The 16,100-nt window shown below is 39.5% G+C and overlaps 1 protein-coding gene across 1 annotated transcript in view; it reads right to left on the bottom strand.

Annotated features, from left to right (window-relative positions):
• SRPK1 (SRSF protein kinase 1) overlaps positions 1 to 16,100 on the bottom strand; it is an 82,266-nt gene that overhangs the window by 10,978 nt on the left and 55,188 nt on the right. The window contains 5 exon segments of the mRNA XM_047733211.1: positions 2,408 to 2,515; positions 12,721 to 12,821; positions 13,195 to 13,614; positions 13,993 to 14,206; positions 14,633 to 14,658. Coding sequence (XP_047589167.1) covers positions 2,408 to 2,515; positions 12,721 to 12,821; positions 13,195 to 13,614; positions 13,993 to 14,206; positions 14,633 to 14,658 — 869 coding nt within the window.

Consider the following 16,100-nt stretch of genomic DNA (forward strand, 5'->3'; position numbering starts at 1 on the left):
CTTTTATCTTTTGCCTTAGTATAAACATACCACATAGCAAGCAGGAACTACTACTGCCCCCAAACAATTAACCTACTACTAAGAACCACATCATAATAAACCAGATGTCATCTACAAACTAATTATGTGGCATCTCTACCACTTATTTTCTCCAGCAAATCAAATTCCTGAAAATACAAAGCTTTAAAGTATGGCAAGAAAGAAGTTAGTTTTTGTTTTTTTAAAGATAGATAGATAGATAGATTTATGTATGTATGTATGTATTTGACAGACAGAAATCACAAGCAGGCAGAGAGACAGAGAGAGAGAGGAGGAAGCAAGCCCCCCGCTGAGCAGAGAACCCAATGCAGGGCTCGATCCCAGGACCCTGGGAACATGACCTGAGCCGAAAGCAGAGGCTTTAACCCACTGAGCCACCCAGGTGCCCTAAGAAGTTAGATTTTATTCCAATGTTCTTTCATCTTGTGCACGCAGTACCAACCCTCACATTTCACAAAGTCCACCATCTTAACAGGCCATTGACATGCCATAACACAATGATTTACAAGGTCATGCCATATTAACGACACAGTTTTAACTCTATTACCTCTGGAAGACAAAGTTTTTTAGGAATGTGGGTCTCAAGAAATCTATGACCTAAAACAGGCTGGGGCTTCTAGTCTGTAGTTTCTCAAGTCTTCGCCAAAGTTGACTGTGAACAATGTCAACTGAAATGACAGTTTAATAGGCTTCTGGTTTAGTTTACTCATTTGATGGCCCACCAACATTTATTTATTAAGTATTGCTATATAATAAAGAATTTGTTTGGTCTTTGTTCCTGTTTCTTGAGAGGAAGCCTCTAAAAGCCTGGCATTTCCAAGTGATGATGCCTTTTGTCATTCACGTTGTCCCCCTGTACCCTAATCATTATATCATGAGGTGACTCATGGTGGGCTCCTAGATAATTATAAGAGGAGGGCTGGATATGCACCCTAACTGGACAAGACCCAACTGTGTGAGGACTGGGGCTTTGAGCCTGTGTTATCCTAACCTCCAGGGAAGGAAAGGGGGCTGGAGATTAAGTTCAATCACATGATCAACAATTCATTCAATCAATCATGCCTAAGTGATGAAACCTCAATAAAAAACTGGGCACCTGAAGCCCATGTGAGCTTCCCTGGCTGGTGGTACACACGGATGTCCTGGGAAGGTGACATGTCCTAATGACACAGAAGCTTCAGCTTTGCGACCCTCTTAGGCCTCGCCCTATGCATGTTTTCATTTGACTGGTTCTGATATGTAGCCTTTATGACAAAACTGCAATAGCAGTTTAGGACTTTCCCAAGTTCTGTGAGTCCTTTTAGTAATTTACTGAATCTGAAAGGATAATGGAACCTCCCACTATGTAGCCAGCAGGTTGGAACTGTAAGTGGCCTGTGGACTCCCGAGCTTGCAGCTGGTGTTTGACTGAGGGGCCTTCTGGGAAACTCTGCCCTTAACCCATGAAGTCTGTCCTAACCTGGGGTAGTTAGCATCAGAATCGCACTGTAAGCATCTACTCAGAGTGTGCCAGGCCCTGAACCAGACACTTAGCTATACATAACAGACATGGTTCTTGTCAGCATGGCACTTACAACCTAGTGCAAGAGAAATAAGTGAAGAAACACACAATTACAAATCAAATTGATGAGTATACTCTATTTCAGGAAACAGTATAACACATTCCAATAAAGGTTACTTGTGGGAAACCATTCAATGTCAACTAAATCTGACTACCTGAGTACTTGTTTGACAGGGACAAAGCAGCAATTTAAGACTCTTTGGATGATTGGGCTTTCACATCTTTTGAGGTGCAAAGATATCTGAGGAACTGTCAAACTATACAGACTTAAGTAGTTTCCATAGTTTCCCTAATCTGAAAACAGATCAGAGCCGAAAGGGCAAGGGTACTGGTTATCCCCTAATCAAAAGCGGCACCACCTTGGAGCAGTTACTTTTAATCCCCTCGGCCGAAGCCCATGCTAAGAAACATTTGGTGCCTTCAACCAGCAGCAATTTGGCACAACAAAACAGAATGCCAGATGCTCTTTTTTTGAGACAGAGAATTTCAAGCAGGCTCCACGCCCAGAATGGAGCCCAAAATGGGGGCTCAATCTCATGACCTTGAGATCATGACTTGAGCTGAAATCAAAGAGTTGGACACTTAACCGACTGAACCAGCCAGATGCCACAGAATGCCAGATGTTTTTAATCAGCTTTTGAATTCCAACCTCTCCAGACATAAGATTTAGAGTGTTAGTGGTAGGTACATCATAAAAAATTTGTTTTCCTGTTTGTAAATTTGCTGGTCTACTGAAATTAGCAAGCAGGGCAAGGTATAAAACTACCACATAATTAAGTGAAGGTCAAGGGTTTGGAAAAACATTACCATGCATGCTGTGCTCCAAATGTCAGCAGGGGTATTGTAGCCAGATCCTATCAGAACTTCCAAGGAGCGATACTGCCTTGTTTGAATATCTTCAGTGAAATGTTTGTGCTGAGTAAATGGAGAAGGACACAGTATTTTAAAATTCACTTATTCTAAAAAGTAACAAATCATAAAAAAATGGAGATTAAAATAAATCTCTTATTTTCCTCAAACCAGTCTTCATTTAGCTAGTTTACTAAAAGTAACATTTTGACGCTATTAGCTCCAAACAGTACTTTGCTTTAATACACCATCTACTCCAAATTATTTTAACGAACATATAAGTCTAACCATAATATAGATATACAGATTAGGGAATAACAATTGCTTTTTAAGAAATGGAGAACTATTACCCCAAGCAAAAATTAAGTTGGTCATTTGTCAATAGTAATAAGTGCTTCGACAAATAAATGCCACCAATTTAGGTTTAATTCAAACTTTCCTTGTTATGTGCTCATTATGAAGAAATAAAAAATCAGGCTTCAAGTTTCAAGAATCTTGTAAGCACCATCTATAAAGAACTCTTGCTCCCATTCTCCTCCATCCCCCATACTCCTCTAAAAACTCAAACATGATTCTTGGGGAAAAAGAGACCATGTTAAGTACCATGGGAATGCAATCAGCAAAACAATCAGAATCGCTTTAAAACATAAATTGCATGGGAAGAAAAGGGGAAAACTATGGCAAAAACAATTTAAGAGACATAGTATCCAATTTTGGATTCACAGATTTTATTTGGATCCCGTTTCAAACAACAAAAAAATTAAAAGAATGTTTGTAAGGTACTGGCAAAACAGATTGAATACTTGATATTGGTGAATTGCCAACTTTGTAGATGCAGCAACGGTGTCATTGTTGCCCGAAAGAGTCCTCTTTTAGCAAGCCATATTTAGGAATGGGACATAGTTCAAAATAATCTGGAGTGGGTGGCAGAGTGGGGGTATAGATGAAAAGAGACTGGCAGTGAGTTGATACTAGTGACACTAGTATAATGACAGAGGGTTTCAGTGTTCTATTCTCTCTACTTTGGTGTAAGTTTGAAGTTGGCCATAATAAAAAACATTGCAGAAAAAAGCTTAAAATGAGTCACAGACACAAAACAAAATCCAGATATTAAAAAACATGTAACAAAAAAGTGTGGAAGATGACTCTTTAATCCTACTGGAATTCAAAAACAAGGAAGATCATTTGGTTTTTGTTCCTGTTTTTTAAAGTTTTATTTATTTAAATAATCTCTACACCCAATGTAGCTCGAACTCATGACCCCATGATCAAGAGTCACTATCTTCCTCCAGCTGAGCCACCAGCCAGGCACCCCAAAGAAGAACATTTGTGAAGAGGAGATATTAGGCAGAGAAAGCTTCAGGTAGGAAACCAGTACTGACCAGAGCTCCAAAGGGATAAAGACTGATCAAAAAGAGCAACTTTTATACTCCTCTGCCAGGAGAAAGCACATCACCAGTACAGGAACAGAAAGATACCTGCCAAAGCCACATACAGTTAATTGCTAGGACAGAGTTTGGATTTCATCTGGCATCACTCCATGTTAACACACAGGAAAGTGTGCTCCAGGGAGAATGACGAGATATCTGAGGATATCATTCCAGTCATTTGCTGGTTGGTGGCCAGTAATGAAAATCTGAGCACTGGTTGTGGAAACAGCAGAGGGAAGAGTAAACCCAGGGACAGCCAAAGAAAGAACAAGCAGAATTTAAAAATTCAATGGCTGTATGTAGGAGACAGTAGGAACTCAGTGGCAGAGGCCTAAAGGGTTAGCTGTCTGCTGACAAAAACAGAGACCGAAAGACTTAGGGAAGTGGTTTTACAGGAAAACAATGGGCTCAGATAAGGAGTCTGAAGTGGAAATGTACTGCTTGCAATTATGATACTGTAATTTATAAGACAGACATACACAGATAGCCATTCAAGTGTATGAGTCATTCAAAATGCATTTCTCTCATATATTTGGTCTTTATCCACTCTTCTTAGCTAAAACTCCCTAAACCCCTGGAATTTCTGGAACAATAAGAACAAAAGGGAGTATATTTATTATATGTCCTCAGTTCCTGAAAACACTTCAGAGCCAAAGGTAAAATGGGTGTCTTATTATTTATAAGCCCCTTTCCACAACTGAGTTTATGTTAATGAGCTGACTTGGAAAGCACCTAAGGATGGGGGCTGGTTGCTAGAGGAACTAACCATGAACAGAGGGTGGGACTGAAAGTTCCAATCTCTGATTTCTGGGGAGAGAAGAGGGGCTGTAGAATGAATAATCACTAATGGCCAGCTAAGTGAATCAATCATGCCTATGTAATGAAGCCTCCACAAAAATGCAAAAGGAGGGGGTTTGGGAAGCATCCACAATGAGGAACCAGAATGCTGCCACATGCCACTGGGGCAGGTCCCAAGCTCTTTTGAGACCTCACCCTTTGTATCTCTTTCTCTGGCTATTGATTTGTATTCTTTAATATCCTTTGTAATAAATTGGAAATGTAGTGAGTAAATGGGTTTTTCTGAGCTTTGTTAGTCATTCTAGCAAATAAGCCAAACCCAAAGAAAGGGCAGTGGGAATATCTGATTTACAGCCAGTTGGTCAGAAGTACAGGTAACAACCTGGACTCATGACTGGCATCCTGAATTGGAGGGGGTTGTTGGAACCTCCAATCTATAGCCAATTGGTCAGAAGCAAAGGTAACTTGGGCTTGCAACTGGGATATGAAGTGGAGGGAGGTCTGTGGAACTGAGCCCTTTACCTGTGGAATCTCATTTTTCTCCAGGTAGATAATGTCAGAATTGAGCTGAATTCTCAGACTACTGTCCAAGAACTGCTTGGTGTGGGAAAACCTTCACACACACACGCTCTTTAGAATTGGGTTCAGGCATTCTTTTCAGTGATACATTTAGAAAAATGGACATGCTGTTCAAGGGAGTTGTCTTTACTACTTGTGCCTCACTATTACTTTAGAAAGATGCTGTAAATGATAAATGAGGCCAAGAATCAGCAAAAGTAAAGAAAGTGGATCAGATACAAACACACACATCCTCCCACTCCTGAAACTCCACCTTAGTAAGAATTCAGTGTTAATTCTTAAAACATGAACTAACAAAGACAGAGAATGACAAAGAAGTTAGAGCAATAAAATTACAAGTTGAAAAACAGATCACTGGTAAACATCTTAGTGGATCCAGGAAAACTGAATAAGCCACTAGTGCAAGTTGAGAAGCACTGGGATGTATACCAGAGTACTCCTTGCCTCAGGGCTCAGGGTTTGGCAGTATCACGAATCACTGCAAGTGAGGGTAGGATTTAACCCAGAAATACTGCCTTAAACATCTTTTAAAGATGACATGCCTGGCTGGCTCAATCGGTTAAGCACCTGACTGTTTTGGCTGAGGTCACGGATCTCAGGGAGATGGAGCCCTAGGTCAGGCTCCATGCTGTGGGAGTCTGCTCCTCCCTCTCCCTCCACTTCTCTCCTTCCTCCACCTCATGCTCTCTAGCAGCATTCTCTGAAATAAATAAAATCTTAAAATAACAACAACCACTCTTTTAAAGAAACAGGGCTCTACCCCAAACCATAAGATACCTAGGAATAAACCTAACCAAAGAGGCAAAGAATCTACACTCAGAAAACTATAAAGTACTCCTGAAAGAAATTGAGGAAGACACAAAGAAATGGAAAAATGTTCCATGCTCCTGGATTGGAAGAACAAATATTGTGAAAATGTCTATGCTACCTAAAGCAATCTACACATTTAATGCAATCCCTATCAAAATACCATCCATTTCTTTTCAAAGAAATGGAACAAATAATCCTAAAATTTATATGGAACCAAAAAAGACATTGAATAGCCAGAGGAATTTTGAAAAAGAAAGCCAAAGTTGGTGGCATCACAATTCCAGACTTCAAGCTCTATTACAAAGCTGTCATCATCAAGACAGTATGGTACTGGCACAAAAACAGACACATAGATCAATGGAAAAGAATAGAGAGCCCGGAAATAGACCTTCAACTCTATGGTCAACTAATCTTTGACAAAGCAGGAAAGAATGTCCAATGGAAAAAAGACAGTCTCTTCAACAAATGGTGTTGGGAAAATTGGACAGCCACATGCAGAAAAATGAAACTGGACCATTTCTTTACACCACACATGAAAATAGACTCAAAATGGATGAAGGACCTCAGTGTGAGAAAGGAATCCATCAAAATCCTTGATTACATAGGCAGCAACCTTTTCAACCTCGGCGGCAGTAACTTCTTTCTAGGAACATTGCCAAAGGTAAGGGAAGCCAAGGGCAAAAAGAACTATTGGGACTTCATCAAGATCAAAAGCTTTTGCACAGCAAAGGAAACAGTTAGCAAAACCAAAAGACAACTGACAGAATGGGAGAAGAGATTTGCAAACGACGGATCAGATAAAGGGCTAGTGGGGCGCCTGGGTGGCTCAGTGGGTTAAAGCCTCTGCCTTCAGCTCGGGTCATGATCCCAGGGTCCTGGGATCGAGCCCCACATCGGACTCTCTGCTCAGCAGGGAGCCTGCTTCCTCCTCTCTGCCTGCCTCTCTGCCTACTTGTGATCTCTGTTAAATAAATAAATAAAATCTTAAAAAAAAAAAAGGGCTAGTATCCAAAATCTATAAAAAGCTTAGCAAACTCAACACCTAAAGAACAAATAATCCAATCAAGAAATGGGCAGAAGACATGAACAGACATTTCTGCAAAGAAGACATCCAGATGGCCAACAGACACATGAGAAAGTGCTCCACATCACTCGGCATTGGGGAAATACAAATCAAAACCACAATGAGATACTACCTCACACCGGTCAGAATGGCTAAAATTAACAAGTCAGGAAATGACAGATGCTGGCGAGGATGTGGAGAAAGGGGAACCCTCCTACACTGTTGGTGGGAATGCAAGCTAGTGCTACCATTCTGGAAAATAGCATGAAGTTTCCTCAAAAACTTGAAAATAGAGCTACCCTACAACCCAACAATCGCACTACTGGGTATTTACCCTAAAGATACAAATGTAGTGATCCGAAGGAGCACATGCACCCAAATGTTTATAGCAGCAATGTCCAAAATAGCCAAACCATGGAAAGAACCTAGATGTCCATCAACAGATGAATGGATAAATAAGATGTGGTATATATACACAATGGAATACTATGCAGCCATCAAAAGAAATGAAATCTTGCCATTTGTGATGATGTGGATGGAACTAGAGGGTATTATGCTTAGTGAAATAATAGGAGAAAGACAACTATCAAATGAGCTCCCTGATATGAGGAAGTTGAGAGGCAACATAGGAGTTTGGGGAGCTAGGAAAAGAATAAATGAAACAAGATGGGATCGGGAGGGAGACAAACCATAAGAGACTCTAAATCTCACAAAACAAAGTGAGGGTTGCCAGGGGGAGGGGGTTAGGGAGAGGGTGCTGGGGTTATGGACATTGGGGAAGGTATGTGCTATGAAGTGTGTAAACCTGGCGATTCACAGACCTGTAACCCTGGGGCTAATACTATATATTTTATCTATATAAAAAAAAAATATATATATATATTATAAAATATATATTTTATATGTATATATTTTAAAGATTTTATTTATTTATTGGACAGAGAGAGAGATCACAGGTAGGCAGAGAGACAGGAGGGGGAGGGGGCAGGGTCCCTGCTGAGCAGAGAGGCTGATGTGGGGCTCGATCCCAGGACCCTGAGATCATGACCAGAACTGGAGGCAGAAGCTTTAACCCACTGAGCCACCCAGGTGCCCCAATACATTATATGTTAAATAAATAAAAAAATTTTTTAAAATGTAAAAAAAGAAAAAAAAAGAAAAAGAAACAGAGCTCCAGAACACAGGGCATGATGCAATCTAACAGCGTCTTCCCTGACCTGACAGATCATTTGGAGGTTTTCTCTGGAGTGGGTAAAAAAGGGTCTTTGAAGGATGCTCCACACAATTGAGGGGAGAGTACCATTTTAAAAAACAGGGAAATCAAGTGACTAGTAACTGCATGTTGAACACTCTGTTTTCCTTCAGAAAGAAGGCAACTGACATCTCATAGGAAGAAACAATGTGAAAAATGGGATAATAAGTTATATCCTCTGAGAGATAATCAGAGAACCAAAGAACTCTTGAGAAGTAAAAATGTTATGAGAGAAATAAGAAAAAATAAGGCATATAATAACTAGTTAAGAAATCTCTCAGAAAATAAAGCAAAAAGAAAATGACAGAAAATAGGAGTGAAGTAAGATAATACCTGCACAGAAGGTCTAACATTTGAATTATGACATTTCAGAGCTAGAGAATAGAAACCAAGGAAATAAAAGAAAAGAAAACAAAAAACCAACCAACCTAAAGACAAAGGAAGAGTCAAAACAAAAGAACTAGAGTTTCAAAATTAAAAGTGCACACCAGGGGTGCCTGGCTGGCCCAGGTGGAAAAGCATGTGGCTCTTGATCTCGGAGTTGTGAGCTCAAGCTCCACACTGAGTGCAGAGATTGTTTAAATAAACTTAATAAATGAATGAATGAATAAATGAATGAATGAATAAACAAACAAACCTTAAAAAAAAAAGTGCACACCAAGTCCTTAGTATAATGGATAGAAACAGACGCAAGTGAGGCACAGCACGGTGAAATAATGATCCTAGAGACTTTCACAGGGGAAAAGGTTTCATACAAGGGATCAAGAATCAGAATGGCCATGGTCTTTAGCAGCAACAAGTCAGGGAACTAGAAGATATTAGAGCAATGACAAACATTCTGAAAGAAAATTGTTTTCAACCTAAAACTTTGTCTGCAGCCAACTGAGTGTGAAAGTAGGACAGAGACATTAGCAAACATGCAAGGTGCCCCCTCCCAGTCTCACACACCCCTTCTTAGGAAGCTACTTCAAGTTGTATATACTCCAAAAACAAATAAACAAACAAAAAAACAAAAACCACAAACAAGAAACAAAAAAAATAATAATTTTACAGTAAATCAAGAAAGATCAAAAAGACAGAAAGCAGGGGATATAAAGAGAGAGTAAACATAATCTCCAGGATGATGGTGAAAGGAAATCCGAATGGCAGTAATGCTGCAGACCTATGGGCAATTCAACAGGTGAACACAGGTTAGAAGACTCCAGGTTCCAGACAGAGCTCTTCAGGAAGAAGTTGAAAGAATACTCATGCATTAAAGTGTACATATTTATACCACTGTGTGAAAGTATGGAGTTGAATTAAGTAATAAATAGTATAAAGATGAGTAAGCAAATGAAACACAGTTTAGGCAGAAATGGAGAAAGAATCAGTACAATGTATCCTCAAGATAGCACTGGGTCCCAATAATGCAACATAGAATGATTAACCAGCCAAAATCATCTTAAGTCGGGAACATGGGGGCTGGGTGTAGTGATGGCATGCAAATCCTGTATAATGCCTCCCCCCCCAAAAATTGGGAGCAGCATAGCCAAGTTATTTATCAGCAATATGAAGGTAAATACTGTTGTGTGGGGAGTAAAAAACTCACAAAGGGAGGGGACAGATTTTTTTTTTTTAAGATTTTATTTATTTGACAGACAGAGATCACAAGTAGACAGAGAGGCAGGCAGAGAGAGGAGGAAGCAGGCTCACTGCTGAGCAGAGAGCCCGATGCGGGGCTCGATTCCAGGACCCTGAGATCATGACCTGAGCCGAAGGCAGAGGCTTAACCCACTGAGCCACCCAGGCGCCCCAAGGGGACAGATTTTTAAATCAACTTAAACTACATACATGCATAACTGATAAGAATATTTTAAAAAAACAAGCAATCTGAAAATCATACACAATTCCATTACTGAATGCCAGATGCTGCTGATGCTGCAGAGATCAGTAAGATGTGACATCTGACTAGGATCCAGCAGGACAAGACACTGATGTCTTGTTCACACTGTGTCCTAGTACCAAGGTCAGAGCATGTGCCAGTATGTTTGCTGAAGGAGTGAATGAATGAAAAGAAGGTAAAGTCATTTTAGCATAGGGACACATTTTTTAAAAGGAGAAGAGACATGCAGACAAAAAAAGAGTAATAGTGGTAGTAAAGGTGACATGACAACTTGTAGCAGAATAAAGAAAAGTGTGCCAGCTGGGTAGACAGTAATGGAGAAAGGCATTCTAAACACAAAGGCCCAGAAGCCTGAAGCATCTGATGTTCGTACCACATGACATGTGTGACAGGCCAAAGCACAACTCACAATTTGTTGACTTAAATATTTGTTGAGCACCTCCCTAGGTTCTTTTCTAAGTACTGCAGATACAGAAGTGAACAGAAGAATCTGTTGTGATGGGGCATACATTTAGAAAAAGGAACAGTAAGCAAACAACTATATAGTATTAGACTGTGTGTGACAGGTACTATGGAGAAAAAAAATAGGGTGGGGAGAGGAAGAGAGAGATAATACATGAATGAATATAATAAAGGTGTATGGGTTTGGATAGTGGTGGTTTGCTTATTATATTAGGTGTTCAGGGGACGATCTTCCCGATGACAGCTGAATAGGAACTTGAAGAAAATGAGTTATACATTGTCTTGGGAAGAGAATTCCAGGCAGAAGGAAGACATCATTTGCTTAGTGGTATGTGGGACATGGTAAAGACTTTGGCATTCATTTTGAGGGAAGTCATTCTGATAGACTGACAACAGTCTTATGGGGACATGGGCAACCAAAGGGAGAGTGAGTGGACTACTGCAGTCATCCTGCAGTCAGTCAGGTGAAGACTGGCTGGCCTAGATCAGACCGTGGTATGGTGGAGTAATTCTAATTACCTGAATGCCATATGGAAGAGAAAAATCTGAAGTATAAAAGTATAAAAATAAATGTAAAACATATTATTATGGATTTTTAATAATGCAGTTTTTCCTTCGGTAATCTTCAACATTCCTGTTTACAATGTATATGACTCCGAGTAGTGCCATTTATGTGCAAATCAATCCTAGATTTTTGAGGTGTCCATTAAAAATAATGCCCTCCCCCAATTTCTTAACTAGGTAAACAATATTATTAAAGGACACTATACATCAAAAATTCATTTTTAGGGGCGCCTGGGTGGCTCAGTGGGTTAAGCCGCTGCCTTCGGCTCAGGTCATGATCCCAGGTCCTGGGTTCGAGCCCCACATTGGGCTTTCTGCTCAGCAGGGAACCTGCTTCCTCCTCTCTCTCTGCCTGCCTCTCTGCTTACTTGTGATTTCTGTCAAATAAATAAATAAAAATCTTAAAAAAAAATTCATTTTTATAAAAGCATGCACTTTTTGACTTAGGAATTCTATATTTAGGTTCTGTCCTAAGGACAACCATACGAAGATTTGTGAGTAAAGATGCTCACTGCAGGGCGCCTGGGTGGCTCAGTGGGTTAAGCCTCTGCCTTCGGCTAGGGTGATGATCTCAAGGTCCTGGGATTGAATCTCACATCAGGCTCTCTGCTTAGCAAGGGAGCCTGCCCACTCACCCAGTGCCTACTTGTGATCTCTCTCTGTCAAACAAATAAATAAAATCTTAAAAAAAAAAAACAAACGAGATGCTCACTGCAAAGAGCTACCAAATACGTGTAAAAAACTAAGTAGATTAGGGAATACTAAATAACCAACTGAATTTGATATAAATTTCTGTTTGACTAAGTGTCCAAAATATTAAATGAGTTAAAAGGTTACAATTAATATCAATATCAATTTTGAAAATATCGGGGAAGTATGAACATAAGCATTGTTGAATATGAAAAGGAATTAGAATACAGATAAAACAAGATTGACCCTGGGGCGCCTGGGTGGCTCAGTGGGTTAAAACCTCTGCCTTCGGCTCAGGTCATGATCTCAGGGTCCTGGGATCGAACCCCGCATCTGGCTTTCTGCTCAGCGGGGAGCGCGCTTTCTCCTCTCTCTCTCTGACTGCCTCTCTGCCTACTTGTGATCTCTGTTTGTCAAATAAATAAATAAAATATTTTAAAAAACACAAAAAAAGCCAAAAAATCCCCCAAGATTGACCAGGAATTAACACTGTTGCACCTGGGTGATAGGTAAGTGGAATGGGAGTGGGGGCTGTTTTATTATACTACTCTCTCTACTTCTGTTAAGTATATTTGAACTTTTCTATAATTGAAGATTAAGAAAAAAGTGAAAAAATTTTCACTAAAATGTTAACTGGCAATCTGGGTACAGACTTACAGATATTTTCTTCCTTAGCACATTAAAGTTCAAATTTTCCTTCACTCCTAGTCACTTCAAAACACAGCACTAAGTTTAACTTACCACCCAACAGGCATTTCCAAGATCAGCAATCTTCACTTGGAGTTTTTCTGCATTTTTTGGCTCAAGGGGATTAACAAGAAAATTTCCAGCAGTGGATTTTCCTACAGACAAAGGGTATCATTAATAAGAGTGTTTAGTGAACACAAACATAGCCAAAGGTTAATAAAATTCTCTGAGGCAATATACCCAGGCCTCTGACTGGAAAAGTTCACTAAATTTTGTAAGATAAAAAGAGTAGAGCAACACCTTTAGCTTACACAATTAAAATCTACCTCTGCCTTCAGGGCAAGTGAAATGCTGTCACCCACTACATGACCAATACAATTCACAATTAGCTAAAAATTTACACACTGAAGGTAACCTGGGAACCTGCTATGAAGTTTTATTTATAAAAACAATGGTAGATTTAGACTAGAAATTCATGAATATGCTATTCAGGGAAGGAGTACTGGGGAAGGATGTCTGTTTAGGTACCTTTGTTGTCCAATGGTCCATTTTGTTCTTGCTCATGCTCATCTTCACAGGGTATCTCTGCCCGAATGCTTTCTTGAAGTTGGCTGATGTCCTGTTCACTGAATGACTGGTCTACATTTGGTGAAGCCTGGCACATCATAGTATCTGACACCTCAGAGGTTACAGGTGTACAAGAGTCTGTTTCTTGAGATGTGCTGCTGTCTCCATTTTGGGAGCTTAGGAAACTAGGTTCCTGCTTCAAATTTTGGACATCACAGTCATTAGCATTATGTAGATCCTCTTTAAGCCTCAATGTTTCTTTATTACTGTTTTCAGTATAATTAACGATTTCAATTACTCCATTGCAATTAATTTCTGCTGCACCACCCTCTACACCACGTTCCATAAGTGTTTGATCCTGGTCAATGGTACTTGACTCTTCTAAGGAACAAACAGACAAAAAGGATGTATGTGTATGTGTATGAGTGAAAGAACAAAAAAATTTCTCCACAAGATTAAAAATGCTTTCTAGAACTTATACAGGGTGACATAAAAACATGACTGAACATCTAAGACCTATTTATGGAAGGACAAAAAGATCTTCTTATCCTTACTCAACTGCAAAATGAAGTCTATGTTGCATTTTCATAGAAAAGTCAGAAATTACATTTGAATATTACCTGCCTGATATTTATGAAGGTTCTGTACTCTTACTGTATAAGGACACCCCCAAGATGTGTTGTATGCATGAAACCACTATATTATAGAACAATGATAAAGTAATGTTAAAGTAAATTTTTGTGTATGCTCTATTTATACCAAGTTTTTCTTGGGTCATTTTATTAGGTGGGTTCTCTTTCAAGGGTCTTTCAACAGGACTCTCTGATTCTTCTTGCTTGTTTGGTCTTTTTTGCCCAGGGCCCGACTCTTTCTCCATTTCCTCAATTTCCTGCATTCGCTTCTCTAGTAATTCTGCCTGGCGCTTCTGCTTCTTCTTCAATTTCTTCTTCTTATTCTTTGACATTTTGTCAGCCTGGGCGGAGATTACAAACAGATAAAGCCTTCAGGTGGCTAATCCATTACCCCCAGTTGGAGATAACTGTTAACTTTAATATTTCCTAATTAAATTTCACTCTTTTCCTAACATAGCACTTAAGTTTCTCATTAACTTAAACAATGTGGATACTCTTATGAAACTAAATAGAAACAAACTTAACAATAAATTTTGGTCCTCTGAGCCAACTGTGGAGCTGGTACTTTCAGACACACTCAAATTTATAGGAGCCTCACCAGTACAAACTTGTCAAAGATGCATGGGCATTCACTGGAGAAAATATAGAAGCGCAGGAATATTTTTTTCTTTGGTTTTCAAACTCTACACAAACTGTGATCCCTAACAGAGGAATCCCTGCCCATTGCCCATAGATCAGAATTAAACATAGAAACACCTTATACTTACTGGTTTAGGCTGGGGTGCAGTACTGACTGAAAAGAAAAGAAAACTAAGTAAGAACCCTGGCATTCAGCAAGCCATGTAAGTTTATGTTACAGAGAAAACCACTGTTTTTAAAAGCAACTCTGGTACAAGTACCATCTTTTAAAAAAGAATAATACACATAAAAGTTGGCAAACTTAGAATGAATTTAAATAAATTAAATTCCTCTCCAGATAAAATCCATACATGCAAAGATCCAAGTCCCAATTTCTAGTTTCCACTATTAATGTTGCAAAAATCTCATTCCTATGTATGCTTAAAATAGAAAATGATAGGCAACAGCCCTCATCCCCACCTAGAATCCCCATCTCTTAATTCTTCCCCTTGGCAATGGTCAGTTTTAAAAGGAGAGCAGCATTAAGAGCTATATAATAATTTGTAACATAGCATGTTATGGGTGTTAGTTTAGGTTAGGTGGGAGGTAGAATCTTCCTCAAAAAATTTTTTTTTAAATTGTGGTCAAAGCCACACAAGGTAAAATTTCCCTCTGAACTATTCCTAAGTGTACAGTTCAACAGTGTTAATTATATTCACATTGCTGTGTAATATTTTTAGAACGTTTTCATTTTGGAAAAATGAAACTCTATGCCCATTAAACAATTTCTTATTTCCCCCTTCTTTCGTCTTCCTTTTTAAAGGAAACCTATGGTAACTGACATTTCAACTTGAGGATCAAGTTCCTTAAAAAAAAAAAAAAAAGTTCCTCAAATATAATAAAACTACTAAAATTAAAATCTATACCTTAAATGGCAAAAAAAAAAAGCATCACAATCATAGCCATCATTTATTTAGCACATACTACTGTGTGGCAACCTATTAACTGCTTTAACATGGAACTAATCCCAAGAACTTCATGAGGGAAAAGGAAGTCAAGACACTTGCTCAAAACACTCAGCCAATGATGAAGCCAGGACTCAAACCAGGTCTATCCAATCCAGTGCTTAAACTCAAGTTCTTTTTTTTTTTAAATTAATTAAATTAAAAAAAAAAGATTTTATTTATTTATTTGACAGAGAGAGAGATCACAAGTAGGCAGAGAGACAGGCTGAGAGAGAGGGGGGAAGCGGGCTCCCTGCCGAGCAGAGAGCCTGATGCGGGGCTTGATCCCAGGACCCCGAGATCATGACCTGAACCGAAGGCAGCGGCTTTATCTACTGAGCCACCCAGGCGCCCCTAAACTCAAGTTCTTTTTTTTTTTTTTTTAAAGATTTTATTTATTTATTTGACAGAGAGATCACAAGCAGGCAGAGAGGCAGGCAGAGAGAGGAGGAAGCAGGCTCCCCGCTGAGCAGAGAGCCCGATGCGGGGCTCGATCCCAGGACTCCGAGACCATGACCTGAGCCAAAGGCAGCGGCTTAACCCACTGAGCCACCCAGGCGCCCCTAAACTCAAGTTCTTAATAGCAAAGTTATCTTGCCCCTCTATAGATCAC

Source organism: Lutra lutra, chromosome 6 (genome assembly GCF_902655055.1).
Source record: "Lutra lutra chromosome 6, mLutLut1.2, whole genome shotgun sequence".
Taxonomy (NCBI): Eukaryota; Metazoa; Chordata; class Mammalia; order Carnivora; family Mustelidae; genus Lutra; species Lutra lutra.